This window comes from Marmota monax, unplaced genomic scaffold (assembly GCF_021218885.2).
Source record: "Marmota monax isolate L192 unplaced genomic scaffold, Marmota_monax_Labrador192_F-V1.1 WCK01_AAM20220418_F8-fsc00245, whole genome shotgun sequence".
Taxonomy (NCBI): Eukaryota; Metazoa; Chordata; class Mammalia; order Rodentia; family Sciuridae; genus Marmota; species Marmota monax.
Window position 1 is genome coordinate 1,304,135 of NW_026693895.1, and position 19,062 is coordinate 1,323,196.

At 33.9% G+C, this 19,062-nt stretch overlaps 1 protein-coding gene across 3 annotated transcripts in view; it reads left to right on the plus strand.

The window, feature by feature from the left end:
- Window positions 1–19,062, plus strand: part of Zc3h6 (zinc finger CCCH-type containing 6) — a 65,735-nt gene that overhangs the window by 35,500 nt on the left and 11,173 nt on the right. For all 3 annotated transcript variants that reach the window (XM_046462823.2, XM_058585166.1, XM_058585167.1), the window contains 4 exons: window positions 9,318–9,594; window positions 12,229–12,362; window positions 15,801–15,917; window positions 16,826–16,937. In XM_046462823.2, coding sequence (XP_046318779.1) covers window positions 9,318–9,594; window positions 12,229–12,362; window positions 15,801–15,917; window positions 16,826–16,937 — 640 coding nt within the window. The remainder of the gene's footprint in view (window positions 1–9,317; window positions 9,595–12,228; window positions 12,363–15,800; window positions 15,918–16,825; window positions 16,938–19,062) is intronic.

Consider the following 19,062-nt stretch of genomic DNA (forward strand, 5'->3'; position numbering starts at 1 on the left):
ACTGCTTTCCAGAGTGATTGTATCAATTTGCAGTCCCACCAACAATGTATGAGTGTACCCTTTTCACTACATCCTTGCCAACATTTATTGTTACTTGTATTCTTGATAGTTGCCATTATGATGGGAATGAAATGAAATCTCAGTGTAGTTTTTTTTTTGAGGGGGGAAAGAGCTATTTTTAAAATTTGTTCTAATTAGTTATACATGTAAGCAGAATGTATTTTGATTCATTGTATACAAATGGAGCACAACTTTTTATTTCTCAGGTTGTACACAATGTAGATTTCTACAATCATACATGTACCTAAGGTAATGATATCTATCTTATTCTCTCATCTTTCTTACCCCCAATCCCTCCCCACCCGCCCTTTGCCTAACCCAAAGTTCCTCCATTCTTTCTAGGCTCTCCCTGCCCCATTATGGATCAGCATCCATTTATCCGAGAAAACATTTGGCCTATGGTTTTTTGGGATTGGCTTTCTTTGCTTAGTATGATTTTTTCCAACTCCATCCATTTACCATCAAATGCCATGATTTTATTCTCTTTTAATGCTGAGAAATATTCCAATGTGTGTATATACCAGTTTCTTTCTCCAGTCATCTCTTGAAGGGCATCTAGGTTGGTTCCACAGCTTAGCTATTGTGAATTGATCTGCTATAAACATTGATGTGGCTGTGTTTCACTATAGTATTGCTGATTTTAAGTCCTTTGGGTATAGACCAAGGAGTGGCATAGCTGGGTCAAATGGTTGGATTGACCAATCATTTGGTTCCATTCCAAGTTTTCTAAGGAATCCCCATACTGCTTTCCAAAGTGATTGCACTAATTTGCAGTCCCACCAGCAATGTATGGATGTGCTTTTCCCCCCACATTCTCACCAACAGTTACTGTTGCTCATAATCTTGATAACTGCCATTTCATCTCACTGGAGTGAGATGAAATCTTAAAGTAGTTTTGATTTGCATTTCTCTAATTACTATAGATGTTGAACATTTTTTTTTCAAATATTTGTTAATTGATTATATATCTTCTTCTGAGAAGGGTCTGTTCAATTCTTTAGCCCATTTATTGATTAGGTTATTATTATTTTTTTGGTGTTAAGTTTTCTGAGTTCTTTATATATCCTGGAAATTGGTGCTGTATCTAAAATGCATGTGGTAAAGATTTTCTTCCACTCTGTAGGCTCTGTCTTCACATTATTAATTGTTTCCTTTGCTGAGAAGAAACTTTTTAATATAATACCATTTATTGATTCGTTTTAAAAATCTTTTTTAGTTATACATGGGCACAATATCTTTATTTTGTCTATTTTTATGTGGTGCTGAGGATCGAACCCTGGGTCTCACATGTGCAAGGCAAGTACTCTACCACTGAGCCACAACCCCAGCCCCTGATTTTTTTTTAATGGTTTTATTTTATTTGTTTATGTAATGCCCAGGGATTGAACCCAGTGCCTCACACATGCTAGGCAAGTGCTCTACCATTGAGCCACAACTCTGGCCCCACCATTTATTGATTCTTGATTTTAATTCTTGCTCTTTGGGAGCCTTGTTGAGGAATTCAGATCCTAAGCAGACATGATGGAGATTTGGGCCTACTTTTTCTTTTTCTTTTTTTTTTTTTTTTAACATAGTTGTAGATGGGCAGCATGTCTTTATTTTATTTATTTATTTATTTATTTTTAATGTGGTGCCGAGGATCAAATCTAGTGCCTCACACATGCTGGGCAAGTGCTCGGCCACTGAGCCACAGACCCAGCCCCCTACTTTTTCTTGTAGTAGGCACAGGTCGCTGGTCTAATATCTAGACCCTTGATCCACTTTGAGTTGAGGTTAGTGCATGTTGAGAGATAAGGCTCTAACTTCATTTTTTAAAAAATTTGTGGTGCTGGGGATCGAACCCAGGGCCTTGTGCATGCAAGGCAAGCACTCTACCAACTGAGCTATATCCCCAGCACTTCTAACTTCATTTTATTTTATTTTTTTATTATTATTATTTTAATATTTATTTTTTAGTTTTCGGCGGACATAACATCTTCGTTTGTATGTGGTGTTGAGGATCGAACCCGGGCCGCACGCATGCCAGGCGAGCGCGCTACCGCTTGAGCCACATCCCCAGCCCCTAACTTCATTTTATTACAAATGGATTTCCAGTTTCCCCAGCACCATTTGTTGAAGAGGCTATCTTTTCTCCAATGTGTTTTTATGGAACCTCTTGTCTAGTATGAGATACTGTATTTATGTGGGGTTGTCTCTGTGTTTGGAGAATCTTTGCATCTTGTAAGGTCTTCTTTAATGTCTTTGGTGTTCTGTAGTTTTCATTGTATAGGTCTTTCACCTCTTTTGTTACATTTATTCCCAACTATTTTATTTTCTTTAAGGCTATTATGAATAGGATCATTTTCCTAATTTCTCTTTCAAGTCACTCATCACTTATAACACTCATAAATCAATTGCATTCCTATATATATAGGAATGCAATTGATTTATGAGTGTTAATTTTATATTCTGCTAATTTGCTGAATTCATTTATGAGTTCTAGATGTTTTCTGGTGGAGTTTTTTTGGGTCTTCTAAATATAGAGTCATGTCATCAGCAAATAGGGATAGTTTGAATTCTTCCTTTCCTATATGTATCCCTTTAATTTCTATTTTCTAATTGCTCTGGTTAGAGTTTCCAGGAATAGAAGTGATAAAAGAGGGCATCCCTGTCTTGTTCCAGTTTTTAAATGGAATGCTTTAAATTTTTCTCCATTTAGAATGATGTTGGCCTTGGGCTTAGCATATATAGCTTTTACAATGTTGAGATATGTTTCTGTTATCCCTAGTTTTTCTAGTGTTTTGAGCATGAATTGATGCTGTATTTTGTCAAATGCTTTTTCTGCATCTTTTAAGACAATCATGTGATTCTTGTCTTTAAGTCTATTGATGTGATAAATTATGTTTATTGATTTCCGTACATTGAACGAACTTTGCATCCCTGGGATGAACCTCACTTGATCATGGTGTACTATCTTTTAAATATGTTTTTGTATTTTATTTGCCAGTATTTTATTAAGAATTTTTGCATATATGTTCATCAGGGATGTTGGTCTGAAATTTTCTTTCCTTGATGTGTCTTAGTCTGGTTTTGGTATCAGGGTGATACTAGCTTCATAGGATGAGTTTGGAAGGGTTCCCTCCTTTTCTGTTTCATGGAATAATTTGAGAAGAATTGGTGTTCTTCTTTGAAGGTCTGGTAGAACTCAGCTGAGAATCTGTCTGGTTCTGGGCTTTTCTTTCTTGGTAGGCTTTTGATGGTGTCTTCATTTTCGTTGCTTAAAGTTGATCTGTCTTACTGATTCAGTTTGGGTAGGTCATTTGTCTCTAGAAATTTGTTGATATCGTCAAGATTTTCTATTAAGAGTATAAATTTTCAAAATAGGTTTTGATTATCATCTGTATATCAGTAATGTCTGTTGTAATATTTCCTTTTTTATCACAAATTTTAATAAGTTGAGTTTTCTCTCTCTCTTTGTTAGTTTGGCTAAGGGTTTATCAATTTTATTGATTTTTCTTTTCAAAGAACCAACTTTTTTGGTCAATCTCTTGGATTGTTTCTTTTGTTTCAATTTCATCTCTTTATTTTAATTATTTCCTGTTTTCTACTGGTTTTGGTGTTGCTTTCTCCTTTTTCTAGGGCTTTGGTTATTTATTTGTTGACTTTCTATTCTTTTAATGCATGAGCTCAATGCCATGAACTTTCCTCTTAGCACTGCCTTCATAGTGTCCCAGAGATTTTGATATGTTGTACTGGTGTTCTCCTTTACCTCTAAGGATTTTTTATTATGTTGCTAATAATTTTTTCTATCCATTAATCATTCAATAGCATATTATTTAGTCTCCAGTGTGAGAGTAGATTTTATTTTTAATTTTATCATTGATTTCTAATTTTGTTCTATTATGATCTGATAGGATGCAAAGTATTATCTCTGTTTTTTTTTTTGTATTTGCTAATTGTTGCTTTGTGGCCTAAGATATGATCTGTTTTGGAGAAGGATCCATGAGAAGAAAGTGTATTCAGTCATTGGGTATTTAGTCATTGATAGATGAAATATTCTATGTATGTCTGTTAAGTCTAAATTAATTGTATTTTTTTTTTTTAGTTCTATCGCTTCTTTATTTAGTTTTTGTTTAGAGGATCTATCCAGTGGTGACAGAGGTGTGTTAAAGTCACCCAGTATTAATGTGTTGTGGTCTGTTTGCTTCTTGAAATTGAGAAGGATTTTTTTGATGTATGTAGATGCTTCATTCTTTGGGGCACAAATATTTATGATGGTTATGTCTGGTTGATATATAGTTCCCTTAAGCACCATGAAATGTCCTTCTTTGTCCCTTCTGATTAACTTTGGCTTGAAGTCCATCATATCTGATATGATGATAGAAACCCCTACTTGTGGGGCTGGGGTTGTAGCTCAGCGGTAGAGCATTCACCTAATATGTGCAATGCCCTGCGTTTGATTCTCAGCACCACATAAAATAAATAAATAAAATAAAGCTATTAAAAAAAAGAAAGAAAGAAACCCCTACTTGTTTATGAGATCCATGTGAATGATGTTTTTCTCATCCTTTTATTTTCAGTCTGTGTATGTCTTTGCCCATGAGGTGAGTCTCTTGGAGACAGCATATTGTTGGGTCTTGTTTTTAATCCAATTTGCCAGTCTGTGTCTTTTGATTGATAAATTTAGGACATTTACTATCAATGTTATTATTGAGATATGATTTTTATTCCCTGTCATTTTAATTTATTTCTGTTTTTAATTTGAATTAGTTTCTCCAGTAACTCACTGTTCTTTTAATGTAGTTCGTCCCTTTTCAGGTTTTCACTTTTATTTTTCATTTCTTCTTCATGAAATGTCTTATTATGTTTTGCAGTGCAGGCTTTTTAGTTGTGAATTCTTTTAACTTGTTTATCATGGAAGGTTTATATTTTATTTCATCATCAATTCTTTTTTTTTTAAAGAGATTTTTTTTTAATATTTATTTTTTTAGTTTTTTGGTGAACACAACATCTTTATTTTACTTTTTTTTTTTAATGTGGTGCTGAGGATCGAACCCAGTGCCCCGCGCATGCCAGACGAGCGCACTACCGCTTGAGCCACATTCCCAGCCCATCAACAATTCTTAAGCTTAATTTTGCTGAGCATAGTATTCTTGGCTGGTATCCATTTTCCTTCAGAGCTTGGTATATATTATTCTAAGACCTCCTAGCTTTAAGGGTCTGGGTTGAGAGATCATCTGAGGTCCAGATTGGTTTCCCTTAAATGTTACCTGTCATTTTTCTCTGGCAACCTTTAAAATTTTATCCTTATTCTTTGTTATTCTTTATCTTATTCTATGTTAGGCATTATCATAATGATGTGCCTTTGTGTGGGTCTTTTGTAATTTTGCATATTTGGGATCCTGTAAGCCTCCTGGATTTGATTTTTCATTTCATTCTTTAGTTTGGGAAATTTTCTGATATTATTTCATTGAAAAGATTGTACATTCCTTTTGTTTGTATCTTTGAGCTTTCATTTATCCTAATAAATTTTTAATTTGTTCTTTTTGGGTTATCTGATATTTCTTGGAAGTTCTGTTCATAGTCTCTTAACATCATTTCTCCATGATCAACCTTGTTTTCAAGATTATATATTTTGTCTTCATTCCCTGAAATTCTGTCTTTCAAGTAATCTAGTCTGTTGGTGATGCTTTCAATTGAATTTTTAATTTGGTTTATTAATTCCTTAATTTCAAGGATTTCTGCTTGTTTTTTTCCCCAGAATTTCTCTTCATTGAAGTGATCTTTCACTTCCTGTATTTTCTGTTTCTCTCTGTATATTGTCCTTTACTTCACAAATCAATTTAACTATGTACATTCTAAATTTCTTCTATGATATTTTTTATACTGTGGTATGGATGGATTCTGTTATTAGAATATCTTGGTTTTGGGGGGATGATTTGTTCCCTTGTTTTTTATTATTGTTTGTGTGGCTACCCATCTAACAGTATGGATCTGTTAGTGTCCCTGAGGGTTTCTAGTACCTCACTGTTTAGGGGGAGACAAATAATAACAACAAACAAGCAAAGAATATACAGTATTAAACCAAATAGTTGCTGCTATGGCATCTAGACTATTAATTGTGACAGTAAACAAATTATATGATCAGTTATTGCCTATAATAAAAATAGCAATTTTGCAAAAGCGTTTATAATTTTAAATTATGGACAAAGAGAGAACAGAAGTGATATAGGATGTGATGAAGGAGGGAGGATAGAGAAGATCGAAGTAAAAGATTAAAGGAAGACTGAAAACAACAACAATGGAAATTGGCTGTTAGTGTAAGAAAAGAGTGAAAGAGAATCAAGGAAAACAGGTAAGAGAAAAATAAAGTAAAAATTTAAAAAATTAAAAATAAAAGATATAAAACAAAACTAAAATATACTAATCAAACATCCTAGTCCTTGACAGAGTGATCCATGAAAAATAACTGGCTTCAAAAATGCTAGAAATGAAAAAAATGAGTATTTATAAATATCTATGAACCATTAAGGTCACAATTAAACAGAGGGGAGAGAGAGAGAGAGAGGGAGGGAGAGAGAGAGAGAAAATATCAATGAAAAGTTAAAAAAAATTTCTTTCTGTTGCAGTTTAAAAGATTTTCAGCTTCTCAGCCATTTTAGGTGGGGTCATCTGGAGTATGATGCTCCACCCTCCAGATTGCTGGAGAGAGGTAATCCTGTAGGTGGGATTCCTGGAGGCAGGGTTATGCTAAGGTGGGCTCCAAGCCCTTTGTTGAATGTCACTTGGTCTGGAGATTTTAAATCAGCACGCCTCCAAGGCCGAGTAATTGCCTATCCATGCTGGAAGACTATACCCCTGGGATCTACTCCTGTGATAGGGGACCCAATTCTTAGTCCCCTATGCAAAATGGATCCTTCCTTTGTGCTCCTCAGGCCATTTGGAGAGATGGTGGCTCCTTCCCACATTAGGATATTGTGCAGTGCACCTCTCAGTTTAGTCAGTGTCCCTGATCTCAGTGCTCCCTAAAATGCAAGTTCCTTTAATTCCCTTATCACTCCACTGTGCTGTGGAGGGACTTCTCTGGCTGGTGCTTCTGACCCAGCCACAGGAGTGACTGTGCTGCTGGGGATTTCTCCTTATTTTATTATATCCAACCTCCTGAGTCCCTGATCTGCCTTGAATATCCAATTTTTAATTCTAATAAAGTTCCCCCACCCTTTTTAAAATTTATCCACCTTGCTGAGAAGCTGCCTGTCTACCTTCTTGGTTTCACCCCATGGAGCAGCCAGGAAAGCGACCTCCTCTAGTCCCCCATTTTGAAAACCCTCATATGGTTATTCTATGTTTAACTTTCTAAGGAAGTGCTAAACTATTCTCAGCAGAGAAAAACATTTAGAGCTCCATTAGTAATGTAAACTTCTCCACATCCTTGCCAACACTGTGATCACTTGTTATTTCCTTTTTTTTTTTTTTTTAATTTGGAAACTGGTTGTGGTTTTGAGGTACCGCCTTTTAAAGGAAAGAATAAAACTTTCAAAAGTTTTATTTTATGGTATTTTGAAAAATGTCTTTTCAGGGGTATGCTGCAAATTCTAAATCCTTGAAAATAAAGAATACATTGTATATTTGTTTGCTAGTGTTGCCATATATGCTGGGACTGGTCACAGTCTGAAAGCTGGAAGTCCAAGGTCAAGGTGCCAGCAGGACTGGTTTCCTCTGAGGACACAGGGGAAGGGTGTGTTCTCAGCCTCTTCCCTTGGTCTGGAGATGGACACCTTCTCACTGCTTTGGCTTTGTGTGATCTTCCCTCTGTGCATAAGCATACCAAGGTCTCTGTGTCTAGATTTCCTCCTCTTATAAGGACACCAGTTAAATTGGATTGGATCCCATTCTTAAAGCCACATTGTTTTAATTACTTCTTTAAAGGCCCTGCCTCCAAAAATAGTCATATTCTGAGATAGTGGGGGTTAGGGATTCCACATGAGAATTTTGGGGAGACAGTTCAACTGATAGCACATCACAGTACTTTATCATATGTAATTAGAAAATAGGGCAGAATTAAATTTTGAAGATAGGTGACATCAGCCTCTTTAAGTTCAAAAATTATTTGAAATGTTTTAAATGAAACAATTTGAAACAATGTGATTTTATATCTTAAATCTGTTGTGACATACAAAGTCTTCATTATAAAAATTATTAATTTTGTGCTAGGAAAGTAATGATGCCATTACTTTTATTTATAAAAGCTCTATTCTTTCTCCTAATTTGGTGTTGCTAATCGCTTGTTAGTTTAGAAACCAAATTACTAGTTTGTTAGGGTTATTTCTGTATTTTCTCTATGCCTGCTTTATAGTTGAGGTTGCTAAGTTTTATTAAATTGTCTTCATTTAAAAATTGAAAAACATTATGTTTTTAGGTAAAGTTAGGTAAATATTAGAATATATATCACATTTAAAATTCATTAATCTAATGATGATGCATGGTCTGGTCTTTTCTAGATCTTCAAGTTGTAATGATGTGAAATTTTTCTTGCTTGATTAAAAAATTGTCAGGATGTGATAGAATTAATAAAAATACTGACATGAAAGAGACAGACTTGAACATTATTATTAAATAAACTTGTAATATTAAATTGTACTTTTTGTTTGTTTTCCCATGCTTTAGTAAGGAAGCAATAAAATGAATGCTTATTGCAATGAACAGTTTCTAATGATGAGCTTTCTCACCATTAGGGAAAGTTCTGTTTTTCTATTAGACCTTAGATAAACATTTTCCAAAATTTTACACACATACAGTTTTCTATTAAGCATAATGTCATTTGAGAATTTTTCAGTGCAAGAGAATATGTACATATTTTGCTATACTTCCCTAAGTGATTTTACTATCTTTTCCTAATTTTCAAAAGTCCTTTTCTTTCTTTCTTTCTTTCTTTCTTTCTTTCTTTCTTTCTTTCTTTCTTTCTTTCAAGAAGGAATTTGTGTATGGTGGTGTGGATTTTAGGTATTCCTGTGCATATGGATATTGAGACATAGAACATGGAAAATAAAAGCTAAAGAAGGAAGACCATAACATTTAATATCATCAGAGTTGCATTTAGCCTTCTGAATTTCGTGTTAAATAGTGTCAGAGGGAAATACGAATCAAGAAACAGAATTAATAACTGTCTTTTCTCCTTTTCTTCTCCCAATTTGCTGGGAAGAAAAGACATCATGTGTTACTGTCAACTGCTATATATAACTGAAAAATTCGTATAATGCTTGTCCATCTTCACTTAGCATGGACATATATCAGGAAGCTACATGACTTCAAAGAAGGATCAACATAACAAGAAGTTTAAAAGTAAAGAGTATGACGAGTACAGTGCCTACAGTGATGACAACTTTGGTAGCTACAGTGATGACAACTTTGGTAGCTACAGTCAGGAAACAGAGGAAGATTTTGCCAATCAGCTGAAACAGTACAGACAAGCTAAAGAAACCTCAAGTACTTCTTTAGGGTCATCATTTTCTAAAGAACCAGGGAAAAAAACAAGACTGAAAGGAGCTCAGCAAGGTAAGTCTGAAATTAGTCTTTTAGAATATGAGAGCCTTACTGAACAGCAAAGTGTAGATTAAAAATTGAGAAATGTTTTAGCCTTTCTCAAGATTTGCTAATTCTTATGGTACCCAGATCCATTTTCCTTTTTATGTAAGCCTTTAGGCTACAATCAATCTGTATGATATCTTAATATTTCAACTATAAAGATGTTCTAATAATTTAAAAGTATAAACATATAATGAAACTTTCTTATATTCTCTCCTTCTATTTGATATTATCTTTGTTAACCTATGTGTTATTTATATTTTAGACCAATAAAGACAATACTGGGAACTGTAAATATGGTGATCATCTTTGCTAGGTAAATGTACATGGGGCTATGAAGCCTTTAAGATTGAAAATATGAACATAATCTAAGAAATTTTTGCAGTGATCACCAGTTTATCGCTATATTGAAGTATCTGGTCCCTGGAGAGACCAGTACAAGTTGGTAGCTTGGGAGCTGGAGACAATAGATGAAGAAACTTTAGGTCATAGAAGGCTTAAATCAGCTTTAAGTACTGGCTAGTTAAACTGGGCATAGTGGTGCATGCCTATAATCCTAGCAGTTCAGAACACTAAGGTAAGAGGATCACAAGTTCCTGGCCAGTCTGGGCAACTTAGTGAAACCTTGACTCAAAATAAAAAGGACCAGGGATGTATGTAGCTCAGTGATAGAGTGACCCTTGGTTCAAGCCTTAGTACTGAAAAAAAATAAACACAAAAAAAGTTTCAGCTTGTTGATCTATCTGCTTCAAGAAAACTAGAGCAAGATGAGGTTGAGGTGAAGTAGTGATCTGCCTTATCTTTGAATAAAGAAGTCAGTTATGAATAAATTTGATTATTTCTATGGCTTTGTTTTTTTCTTGATTTTCTAGCAAAATTCCTTTGAAAAATATGAATCAAGGCTTAGTTGATCTAAAGGGAAAGGAATTTATCTACATGCAGGCTATCTTAACAGATCAATGTGTCTCTGGAGTCCATTTGTAGCAATCTCACTTGGGAAGATGAGTAACATGGAGAAAACTCTTTCATCACTTTCACATGGGTTTTTTTCCTTTCAAGCTCTTCCTTCTTTGTCCTTTTAAAGAACTGAGCATTTCTTTTTTTTTTTCCTTCCATGTCTTCTCCTTTAAGTTGTGAAAACAATATATGGTCAATGCAGAAAACTTTTCTTGTATAGAAAAGATAATTTAGCAGTGATTAGACAGAAATCAAAAATAATTTGAATGTCTATCACTCAAAGATAATAAATATAATTATCTTGGGCCCACATTCTTCCAGAATTTTTCTGACCATTATTTTCAACCCCCCCATCCCCCCCCAAAAAAAAAAAAACTGTACAGGGCTGGGGATATAGCTCAGTTGGTAGAGTGCTTGCCTCACATGCACAAGGCCCTGGGTTCAATCCCCAGCACAACACACACAAACACACACATACACACACAAAAAAACCCTATACATATTGTTGTACCTTGTTTTTTTTCCTCCCTTGACTGTGAATTATATCTCAGTTACTCTAAAGTTAATGAATAGCTTTTAACACCTGTGTTCTAGTCAGTTAAATAGATGTACCATAATTTGCCTTAACAAATTGTTAGGTATGTGTGGAAGTACAGTGATTATGTGGGATACAAGTTGCAACCAATTCTGTGATTGACCCTGTGATAAACTTAGTTGTACATACCTCAGAAAACATTGGCAAACATAAGAATAAATTATGAAAAGTAAATTTGCAAAGTCAAAAGACACAGATACACATTTAAAGATTTTTTGACTCATATGCCAAGTGGATAGCCAAAAGGTGATGTACCAGTTTTATAACTACAAGGCCCTCATCAGTGGGTAAAAATTCAGATTTCTCCTAAGTCCTACCAACAGAGATTTATTATTCTTTGAGGTGAAAATTGTTATGTTATTTTTCAAAGTCTTAATTTCTTTGATTTATGTCAATGAAATTGAAAGTTTTTTTGATGTTTATTGGTTGTATTATAGATTTTAAAGATATTAGATCACTTTCAGTGTGACTTTGGCAAAATGAGAAATTACTTTGTATAATAATGTACCATCCTAACATAAAATTTTTAAAAATTGGAGTATCTTTTTAAGTACTTTTAAGTACCAAATTTTTCAAAAGCACAAAACCAGTATGATTTTTAGTTGGAGATATATATCTGTTCAAAATTATCAATAGAAATTTGGTTTACTCCAAATTATCCACTGATATCTATGTTGTATTCCTTAAATATGAATATAATGCTTACCTCTCTTTAAAACAGAAAGGCTTAAGAAAACAAAAAATGCTGGCTAATTATCCTGTCTTAAGGAAAATTAAAAGAAAAAATACTAGTGTTGGCTTCTCTATCTCTGAATATTCTTGTTCCTTGCTTCCTGTGTTGTTAACATCTCTTTGGAAACAAAGAAACAAGAACCAGTACCCAGGAGGTAAAATGTAAAGATTCAGTTAAATTTTTTTCATGGAACCTGAGGAGAAATAAAAGGATGCAATGTATACTGTAGATTATTAAAATATACTGTTCCTCATAAACTAATAGATTGCTAGATATGTTGTTTTTCTATAATATTTGAAGTATATTTTAACTTTTTTAGGTACTGAGCAGAGGATTAAAAGTTTTAATATTAGTCGTGGACGTGGTTTGCCGAAGAAAATCAAACGAAAAGACCGTGGGGGAAGAGTCAATAAAGGGCCCAGTGTTTTTTCAGGAATGGATGACTTTCAAGAGGTACTGAGAATTTATATTTAAGAAAGATTAGAGTTTTCCTATCTCTTAATATATTTGGTTGTTGGGGCTGGGACTGTAGCTTAGTGGTAGAACACCTGCCTCATACATGTGAGGCACTGGGTTTGATCCTCAGCACCACGTAAAAATAAATAAAAACAAAGGTATTGTGTCCATCTACAACTAAAAAAAAAGATAATAACAAAAATATATTCGGTTGAAAAGAAAGCATTATGATTTTAACACCTCTTTCCTAATAAATAAAAAATGTCCAGCTCAGATTAAAGGAGTATAAATAAACTTCCCCTAAGTGAGAGTTGTTTTAAGTAGTCATGATTATGGAATAGAAGTACAAATTTAGGTGACCTAGAAATAAAATTTGTATGTGGGAAAGAACCTTAAAGTAAAATTGAGATGTTTCAAAGCAAAACTGTATCCCATTAGTCCTCCCTTGGCATTCCTTCCCTAGGAGTCCTCTTCCCCAGATAAAAAATACCAATAAACTGCTAACAGCTCAACATGGAGCAAGACCAAGAAGGGAGGCAATGGTAAATCAACTTACTTTTTACAGTGGAAGGTACTGAAAAGAAGAGAAGAGAATGTGAATGGTTCGAAGGATAAACTTACATACCTTGCATGAAGTAGCTCTTTTTAAAGTATGTGTTGAGCTGAAATCTGAATATATTTCAACCCATAGCAACTCTCTGGACTAGATCTCGCCACTGTTATTGAGATATGATTGCATTATACGGAGTCAGGAGTAGGTTATTTAAAGCTGCAACTTTAAATGAACTATATGTTGTAATTTGAAAATGTTTATTTTCCTCATTTATGAGTTTAAAGGTTATAGGCAGAGATTTCTTAAGATGTTCTTCTTAGTATACTGTTTAAAGAGATGTTAGCAGCTGTTAACTGCTAATGTTAGGATTTTCCAGAGTACTTTGATTGTAGTATTATAGCCAAGATGCCTATAGTTAATGTTACTGAGATATTTTGTACCTGTTTAAACTACAGAACTAAATAAATCTACCCACATCCTTTATTAAAATAATGAAGCAATATTGGAAAGTAATGTTGACAGAGGGAGTTATTAATGAAACATAAATTCAATTTGTTGCATTTTTCAGGGTGTGTGTGTGTATGTGTGTGTATGAGGTTACTTACTTTTTCACTTTTCTTTTTTGGTACTGGAGATGAAACCCAAGGGCACTTTACCATTGAGCTATATCCCTAGCCCTTTTTAATTTTTTAAATTTTGAGACAGGGTCTTTCTATGTTGCTTAGGCTCTCACTAAATTACTGAGGTTGACCTTCAACTTGGCAGTCTTCCTGCCTTGCCCCCAATCCCCAGTTGCTGGATTACAGGCATGTGCCACCATGACCAGCTAATTTTTCGTTTTTCAACTTCAGACTTAATTCTTCAGGTTGGCTTATAGAACTTTGCATGATGTACTCCCTGTGGCTGATTATTTTATTATAGCCACAATTCTTAGTAGAGAAGGCATATGTGAGCTAGTCATTTATATTTGGCTGTTTTAAATGAATCCATGCCTAACTATAAAAATGTTTATGAATCAAATTTACGCAAATTGAAGATTATTTTAAATGATTTTATCAGTAGAAGTAATTTCATCGTGTTTTCCTGGGGCAAGTTGAGTATACTTATATTTTTAAAACAAACATCTAGGTTATTTGGTATTCTTGTGCCCTCTTCAGATTTCTTATAGTAAAACCCAATATCAGCAGTGAGTGCTGAGGATCATATTTTAGTTGGCTATCTCTTGCTTCATAGGTTTGCTCTGCAATTATTTTCAATAGATTGTACTGCATCTTGCAAACTAAGGGAAAGAGGGAAGGCAATCAAAGAGCAAATACCTATGATGTACAAGACACATTACACAGTAGGTGCTTGAAAAACAGTATTATTTTATAAAATTTATGCATGTAGCTCATTATATTCAGCTTGTCTCAGCACCATATTCTGCCTTCTTACTCAGCACTTTTTGTTTATGGAATGGGGATTGAACTCAGGGGCACTTGGCCACTGAGTCACATCCCCAGCCCCATTTTGTATTTTATTTAGAAACAGGGTCTCACTGAGTTGCGTAGTGCCTCACTTCTGCTGAGGCTGGCTTTGAACTCATAATCCTCCTGGGTTAGCCTCCCAAGCTGCTGGGATGATAGGCATGAGCCACTGTGCCCGATTTACCTAGTACTTTTATGCACTGTTTTTATACAATATTTTTACACTGAATAGAGGACTGGGGAGAACTAAGGAAAAGAAAAAGTACTTGGATTCTTTTTCATAATTTTTCCTAATGTATTTTTCTTAATTTTATAAACTTAAAGGTAATAATTCTTGTTTTTTCTTTTTTTTTTTTTAATTTATTTATTTTTAGTTCTCAGCGGACACAACATCTTTGTTGGTATGTGGTGCTGAGTATCGAACCCGGGCCGCATGCATGCCAGGCGAGCGCACTACCGCTTGAGCCACATCCCCAGCCCGTTTTTTCTTTTTTTTAAGAGTAGAAAAAGTTTATTTGTGCTCATTTTTGCTTTTTTTTTCCCCTTAAAGAAAACACAGAAAAGCCACATACTTAGAAAACCTCTAATCCCACCATCCAAATACAGACACTAAAATGTAAAGGTATTTTATTTGAGTCTTTTTTTATTTGCCTTTATTTATTATTTTAAAATTGGGATCAGTTTTTCACTTCATAAGGTATTATAAGCATTTCCTATATCACAAAGGTCTCTATCACATGATTTAATTATGACTGTACCTTAATGTATTTATAATATATTTGACTTGTCTCCTACTTTGGGATGTGTTGAGTGTTTCTGGTTTTGTGTATTGTTATTATGTAAGTAGTTCTTTAGTAATAATTGTTATAGATAAATCTATATTTGCCTTTCTGAGAATTCCTTCAGTATAATCCTGAAATCTACAAATTGTTTGTTAAACAATATGTAATTTTATTAATGTATTTGTTTTTGCAGTTCTAGGGATTAAACCTAGGACCTGTGCATCCTGGGCAAGTGCTTTACTACTGAACTACCTCCTGACTGGCCCCTGACTCTAATATGGATATTTTAACTTTTTTATGACATAACTACTAGCAGTATATGAAAGTGCATATTTTATGGCATCTTTGCCAAAACAGTATTATTGTGATATTTTGAGTTTTTTATAATTTTGTTTTAAAAATATAAGTATTACATTCTTATTAAAATAGAAGCAGCTTCTTTTCAATCAGTGGTAGCAGTAAGCAGAATACTAGAAATAGCTCTCTCTCCAGTTAAATGAATAGTATCAAAATATTCAATCTTGATTAACCTTATTAGTCAGTTTATACTGCTGTCCAGACCCACTTAACTATATATTTTTTAATACCTGTTAATATTTCATATGTTTCATTTAAATAAAACTTTTTCGTGCAGTATAGTAAACCAGGGAAAAAATGGAAGGTGATGACTCAGGAATTTATTAACCAGCACACCGTGGAACACAAAGGAAAGCAAATCTGTAAATACTTCTTGGAAGGAAGATGTATTAAGGTAAGATGTGTAAAGAGTGTCACAAGTCATTCTGACTTCCAAAATAATCTTTAACATTTAAAGTCTTTTATGGGGGGCTGGGGATGTGGCTCAAGCGGTAGTCCGCTCGCCTGGCATGCGTGCGGCCCTGGTTCGATCCTCAGCACCACATACAAACAAAGATGTTGTGTCCACCAAAAACTAAAATATAAATATTAAAAAATTTCTTTAAAAAAAAAAAGTCTTTTATGGGAGTGGTTAATTTTTGTTTCATTTCTCACATAATCATAATAAAACTAGTTCTTTTTTTTTAGTTGTTGATAGACTTTTATTTATATGCAGTGCTGAGAATCAAACCCAGTGCCTCACACATGCCAGGCAAGTGGACTACCACTGGGCCATAGTCCCAGCCCCATAAAACTAGTTCTTTAAAATATATCTTGTATGAAATTACTGTACACTGGATCTCATTTAATTAATTCTGGGACAACACTATCACAATTTGTAGAAATCAGATTTTATTTAACGAATATGTTAATATTTGTGGCAAGTACTGTCAGTGTGGCAAATACTACAATGAATATGAAATAATCCTTATAGTGACCTTACCAAGTAGTTATTGTTATCATCTCCACTTTATATATGGCACCAAGAGACTAAATAAGATCCCATGGAAAGTCAGCTGGAAATGGTGAGTGCTGGTGGGCAGTGTCCTCTGAGGCCTTGCTCACTCTGCTGCCTCACTGCACATAGCCATGTCCACTGCTTGGGCAGGGAACCTAAGAGATCGTTTACATTATTATTAGCTCATTATTTAAAGACTGAAGAGAAGGACCATAATTCCGTTATGAAACCCCATGGAGGAAATAAAGTTCAAATGTTTCTTTGTTTCTTTTTCATTTCTCACTTATTTTTCTTTTTTTGAACAGGGAGATCAATGTAAATTTGATCATGATGCTGAGTTGGAAAAGAGAAAAGAGATCTGCAAGTTTTATTTACAAGGATACTGTACCAAAGGAGAGAACTGCATTTATATGCATAATATCCTTTATTAAAGATGTGTGTTAACCAGAATGTTGAGGTTTTAAAGTCTCATTGTGGTTTTAAAAAAATCATAAATACAGTTTAGAAATCTTAGCTTAGTTTTATGTTTAAAACAACATATTACATAAACCCAGAATAGGCAAACTGGCTTTTGTTCTTTAGGAAAATGAAATAACTTCCTTTAGAGAAAACTATTAAAAAAGAAGCTTTGTGTATAAAATAATCTGCTTAAAATATTTTAAGCATTGTACATCCTGAAGAAATAGTTAGAAAAATATTTATCTTACAACTTTTTACTTAGGTTCATAAGTTAAAAATTATAAATTATCTTTGTTGAAAATTATAAAATCAGTCTCATCAAATCTACCACCCAGTGATTAACACTGTATATTCTCCCTCTGTTTCCTTTTGGAAATATATACATTTAAATTGTACTCTTGCTCCTAGGCAAGTGAGAATTTCATTATATATATAGTGTAGTGGCCCATTTAAAAAAATATATGTTATGCACCTTTCCATGTCAGTTTTCCCCAGAATACCTAAGATGTTTGCTTGCTGTGCTTACAACTAATGAAGCTTTCTCCATGGACTTGAAACTCCATCTTGACGGAGACAAGAATGTTAATACATACTTTTTTTCCCCTGGGTTTTCTGTGAATTTGTTTGCCTTCATATCTGTGTTGCTTTGCTACTTTATATGCTATGATATATTAGATTCTCAGATTTATTTTTCTAGGTTCTTTTTTTTTTTTGTACTAGAAATTGAATCCAGGGGTGCTTTACACCAAGCTACATCTCCAACCCTTTCTAAAACTTTTATTTTGACACAGGGTCTCGCTAAGTTGCTTAGGGCTTTGATAAATTGCTGAGACTGGCCTCAAACTTTCAATCCCCCTGCCTCAGCCCTCCCAGTTACTAGGATTATAGGCATGCTCCACCACAGCTGGCATAAAAAAAATCTTCTTAGACAGCCTGGAATCTTTCTATATTGACTGAGTACTAGTTGAAATTAATGCAGTAAGTTTGTCAAGTTGATAATGAAGTTATATTGGTAAGAAAAAGTATCATTTATCTGTTTGAAATAGATATGGAAATATTTGCAGATGAAATATGTTTGGAATATGCTCTAAAATTCTCAAGTTTTTGGAGTGAGTTGTGAAGAGAGTGTAGAGGTGATTCAGAATCACAAAATTGCCAAATGATGAAACTGGTCTCCATGGTTAGCATGAGGAAGTTTATTTTATTATCTTTATTTTTGGCATATGTTTGATAACTTTCAAACTAACTTTTTAAAAAAGTCTTAAGTAATGTCATTCTTCAGGGTAACTGTACCTACAGTTCAACTTAAACCTTTTTGGCATTTTTCTATGCTAAATTATAGATGTGTGAGGGAACGTATACATGAATATATACTCAAGATCTCAAAAGTGAGATCTATGTTTGTAAAGATTTTATTGTTTTACTTAATATTTATGTTTTTAATTCTATTTTGGGCTGTACAAATATTAAAACTTTTAAAATATTTTTATCAGTTGACCTTGTTTTTTTCCAAATGGTTAACTCACTGTCTTATTTTAACTAATGGCTGGGTGCTATGGCACATGCCTAGAATCACCTGTCTTTGGGAGGTGGAGGCAGGGGCTTTGTGAGTTTGGGGGCCAGCTTGGGCAACAAAGCAAGTAAAAGGCACTTTTACCAGATCCCAAGTTTGTTTTTTTCTTTAAATAAACAGTTCTGCTTCTTATCCCTTGTGCTATTTAACTATTCCCCACTAAAAGAATATGTTTGATATTTGGTAGGGTATATAAACCTCTCTAATTTATCAAATGTTATAGTAAATTTGTCTTACTCAAGAAAAATTATTTTTTCAGATTTGACATAGTTCTTCAGAAACTAGACACTTATTAAACTCTTGTTTCTAAAAGTTTTCAGTTTGTTCTTGGGTTTTTTCATAATCATGCCATTTGTACATACTGATCATTTTATTTCATTAACAGTATTTATACTTCAGATTTAATTTTAATTTTTTTGTCTACACTTTCAGAATAAAGTTAGGTTATAGTGATTATGGAAGACATGTTTTGATGATAATGTCCTTTGATTGGCTTGTAGCTATAATTTT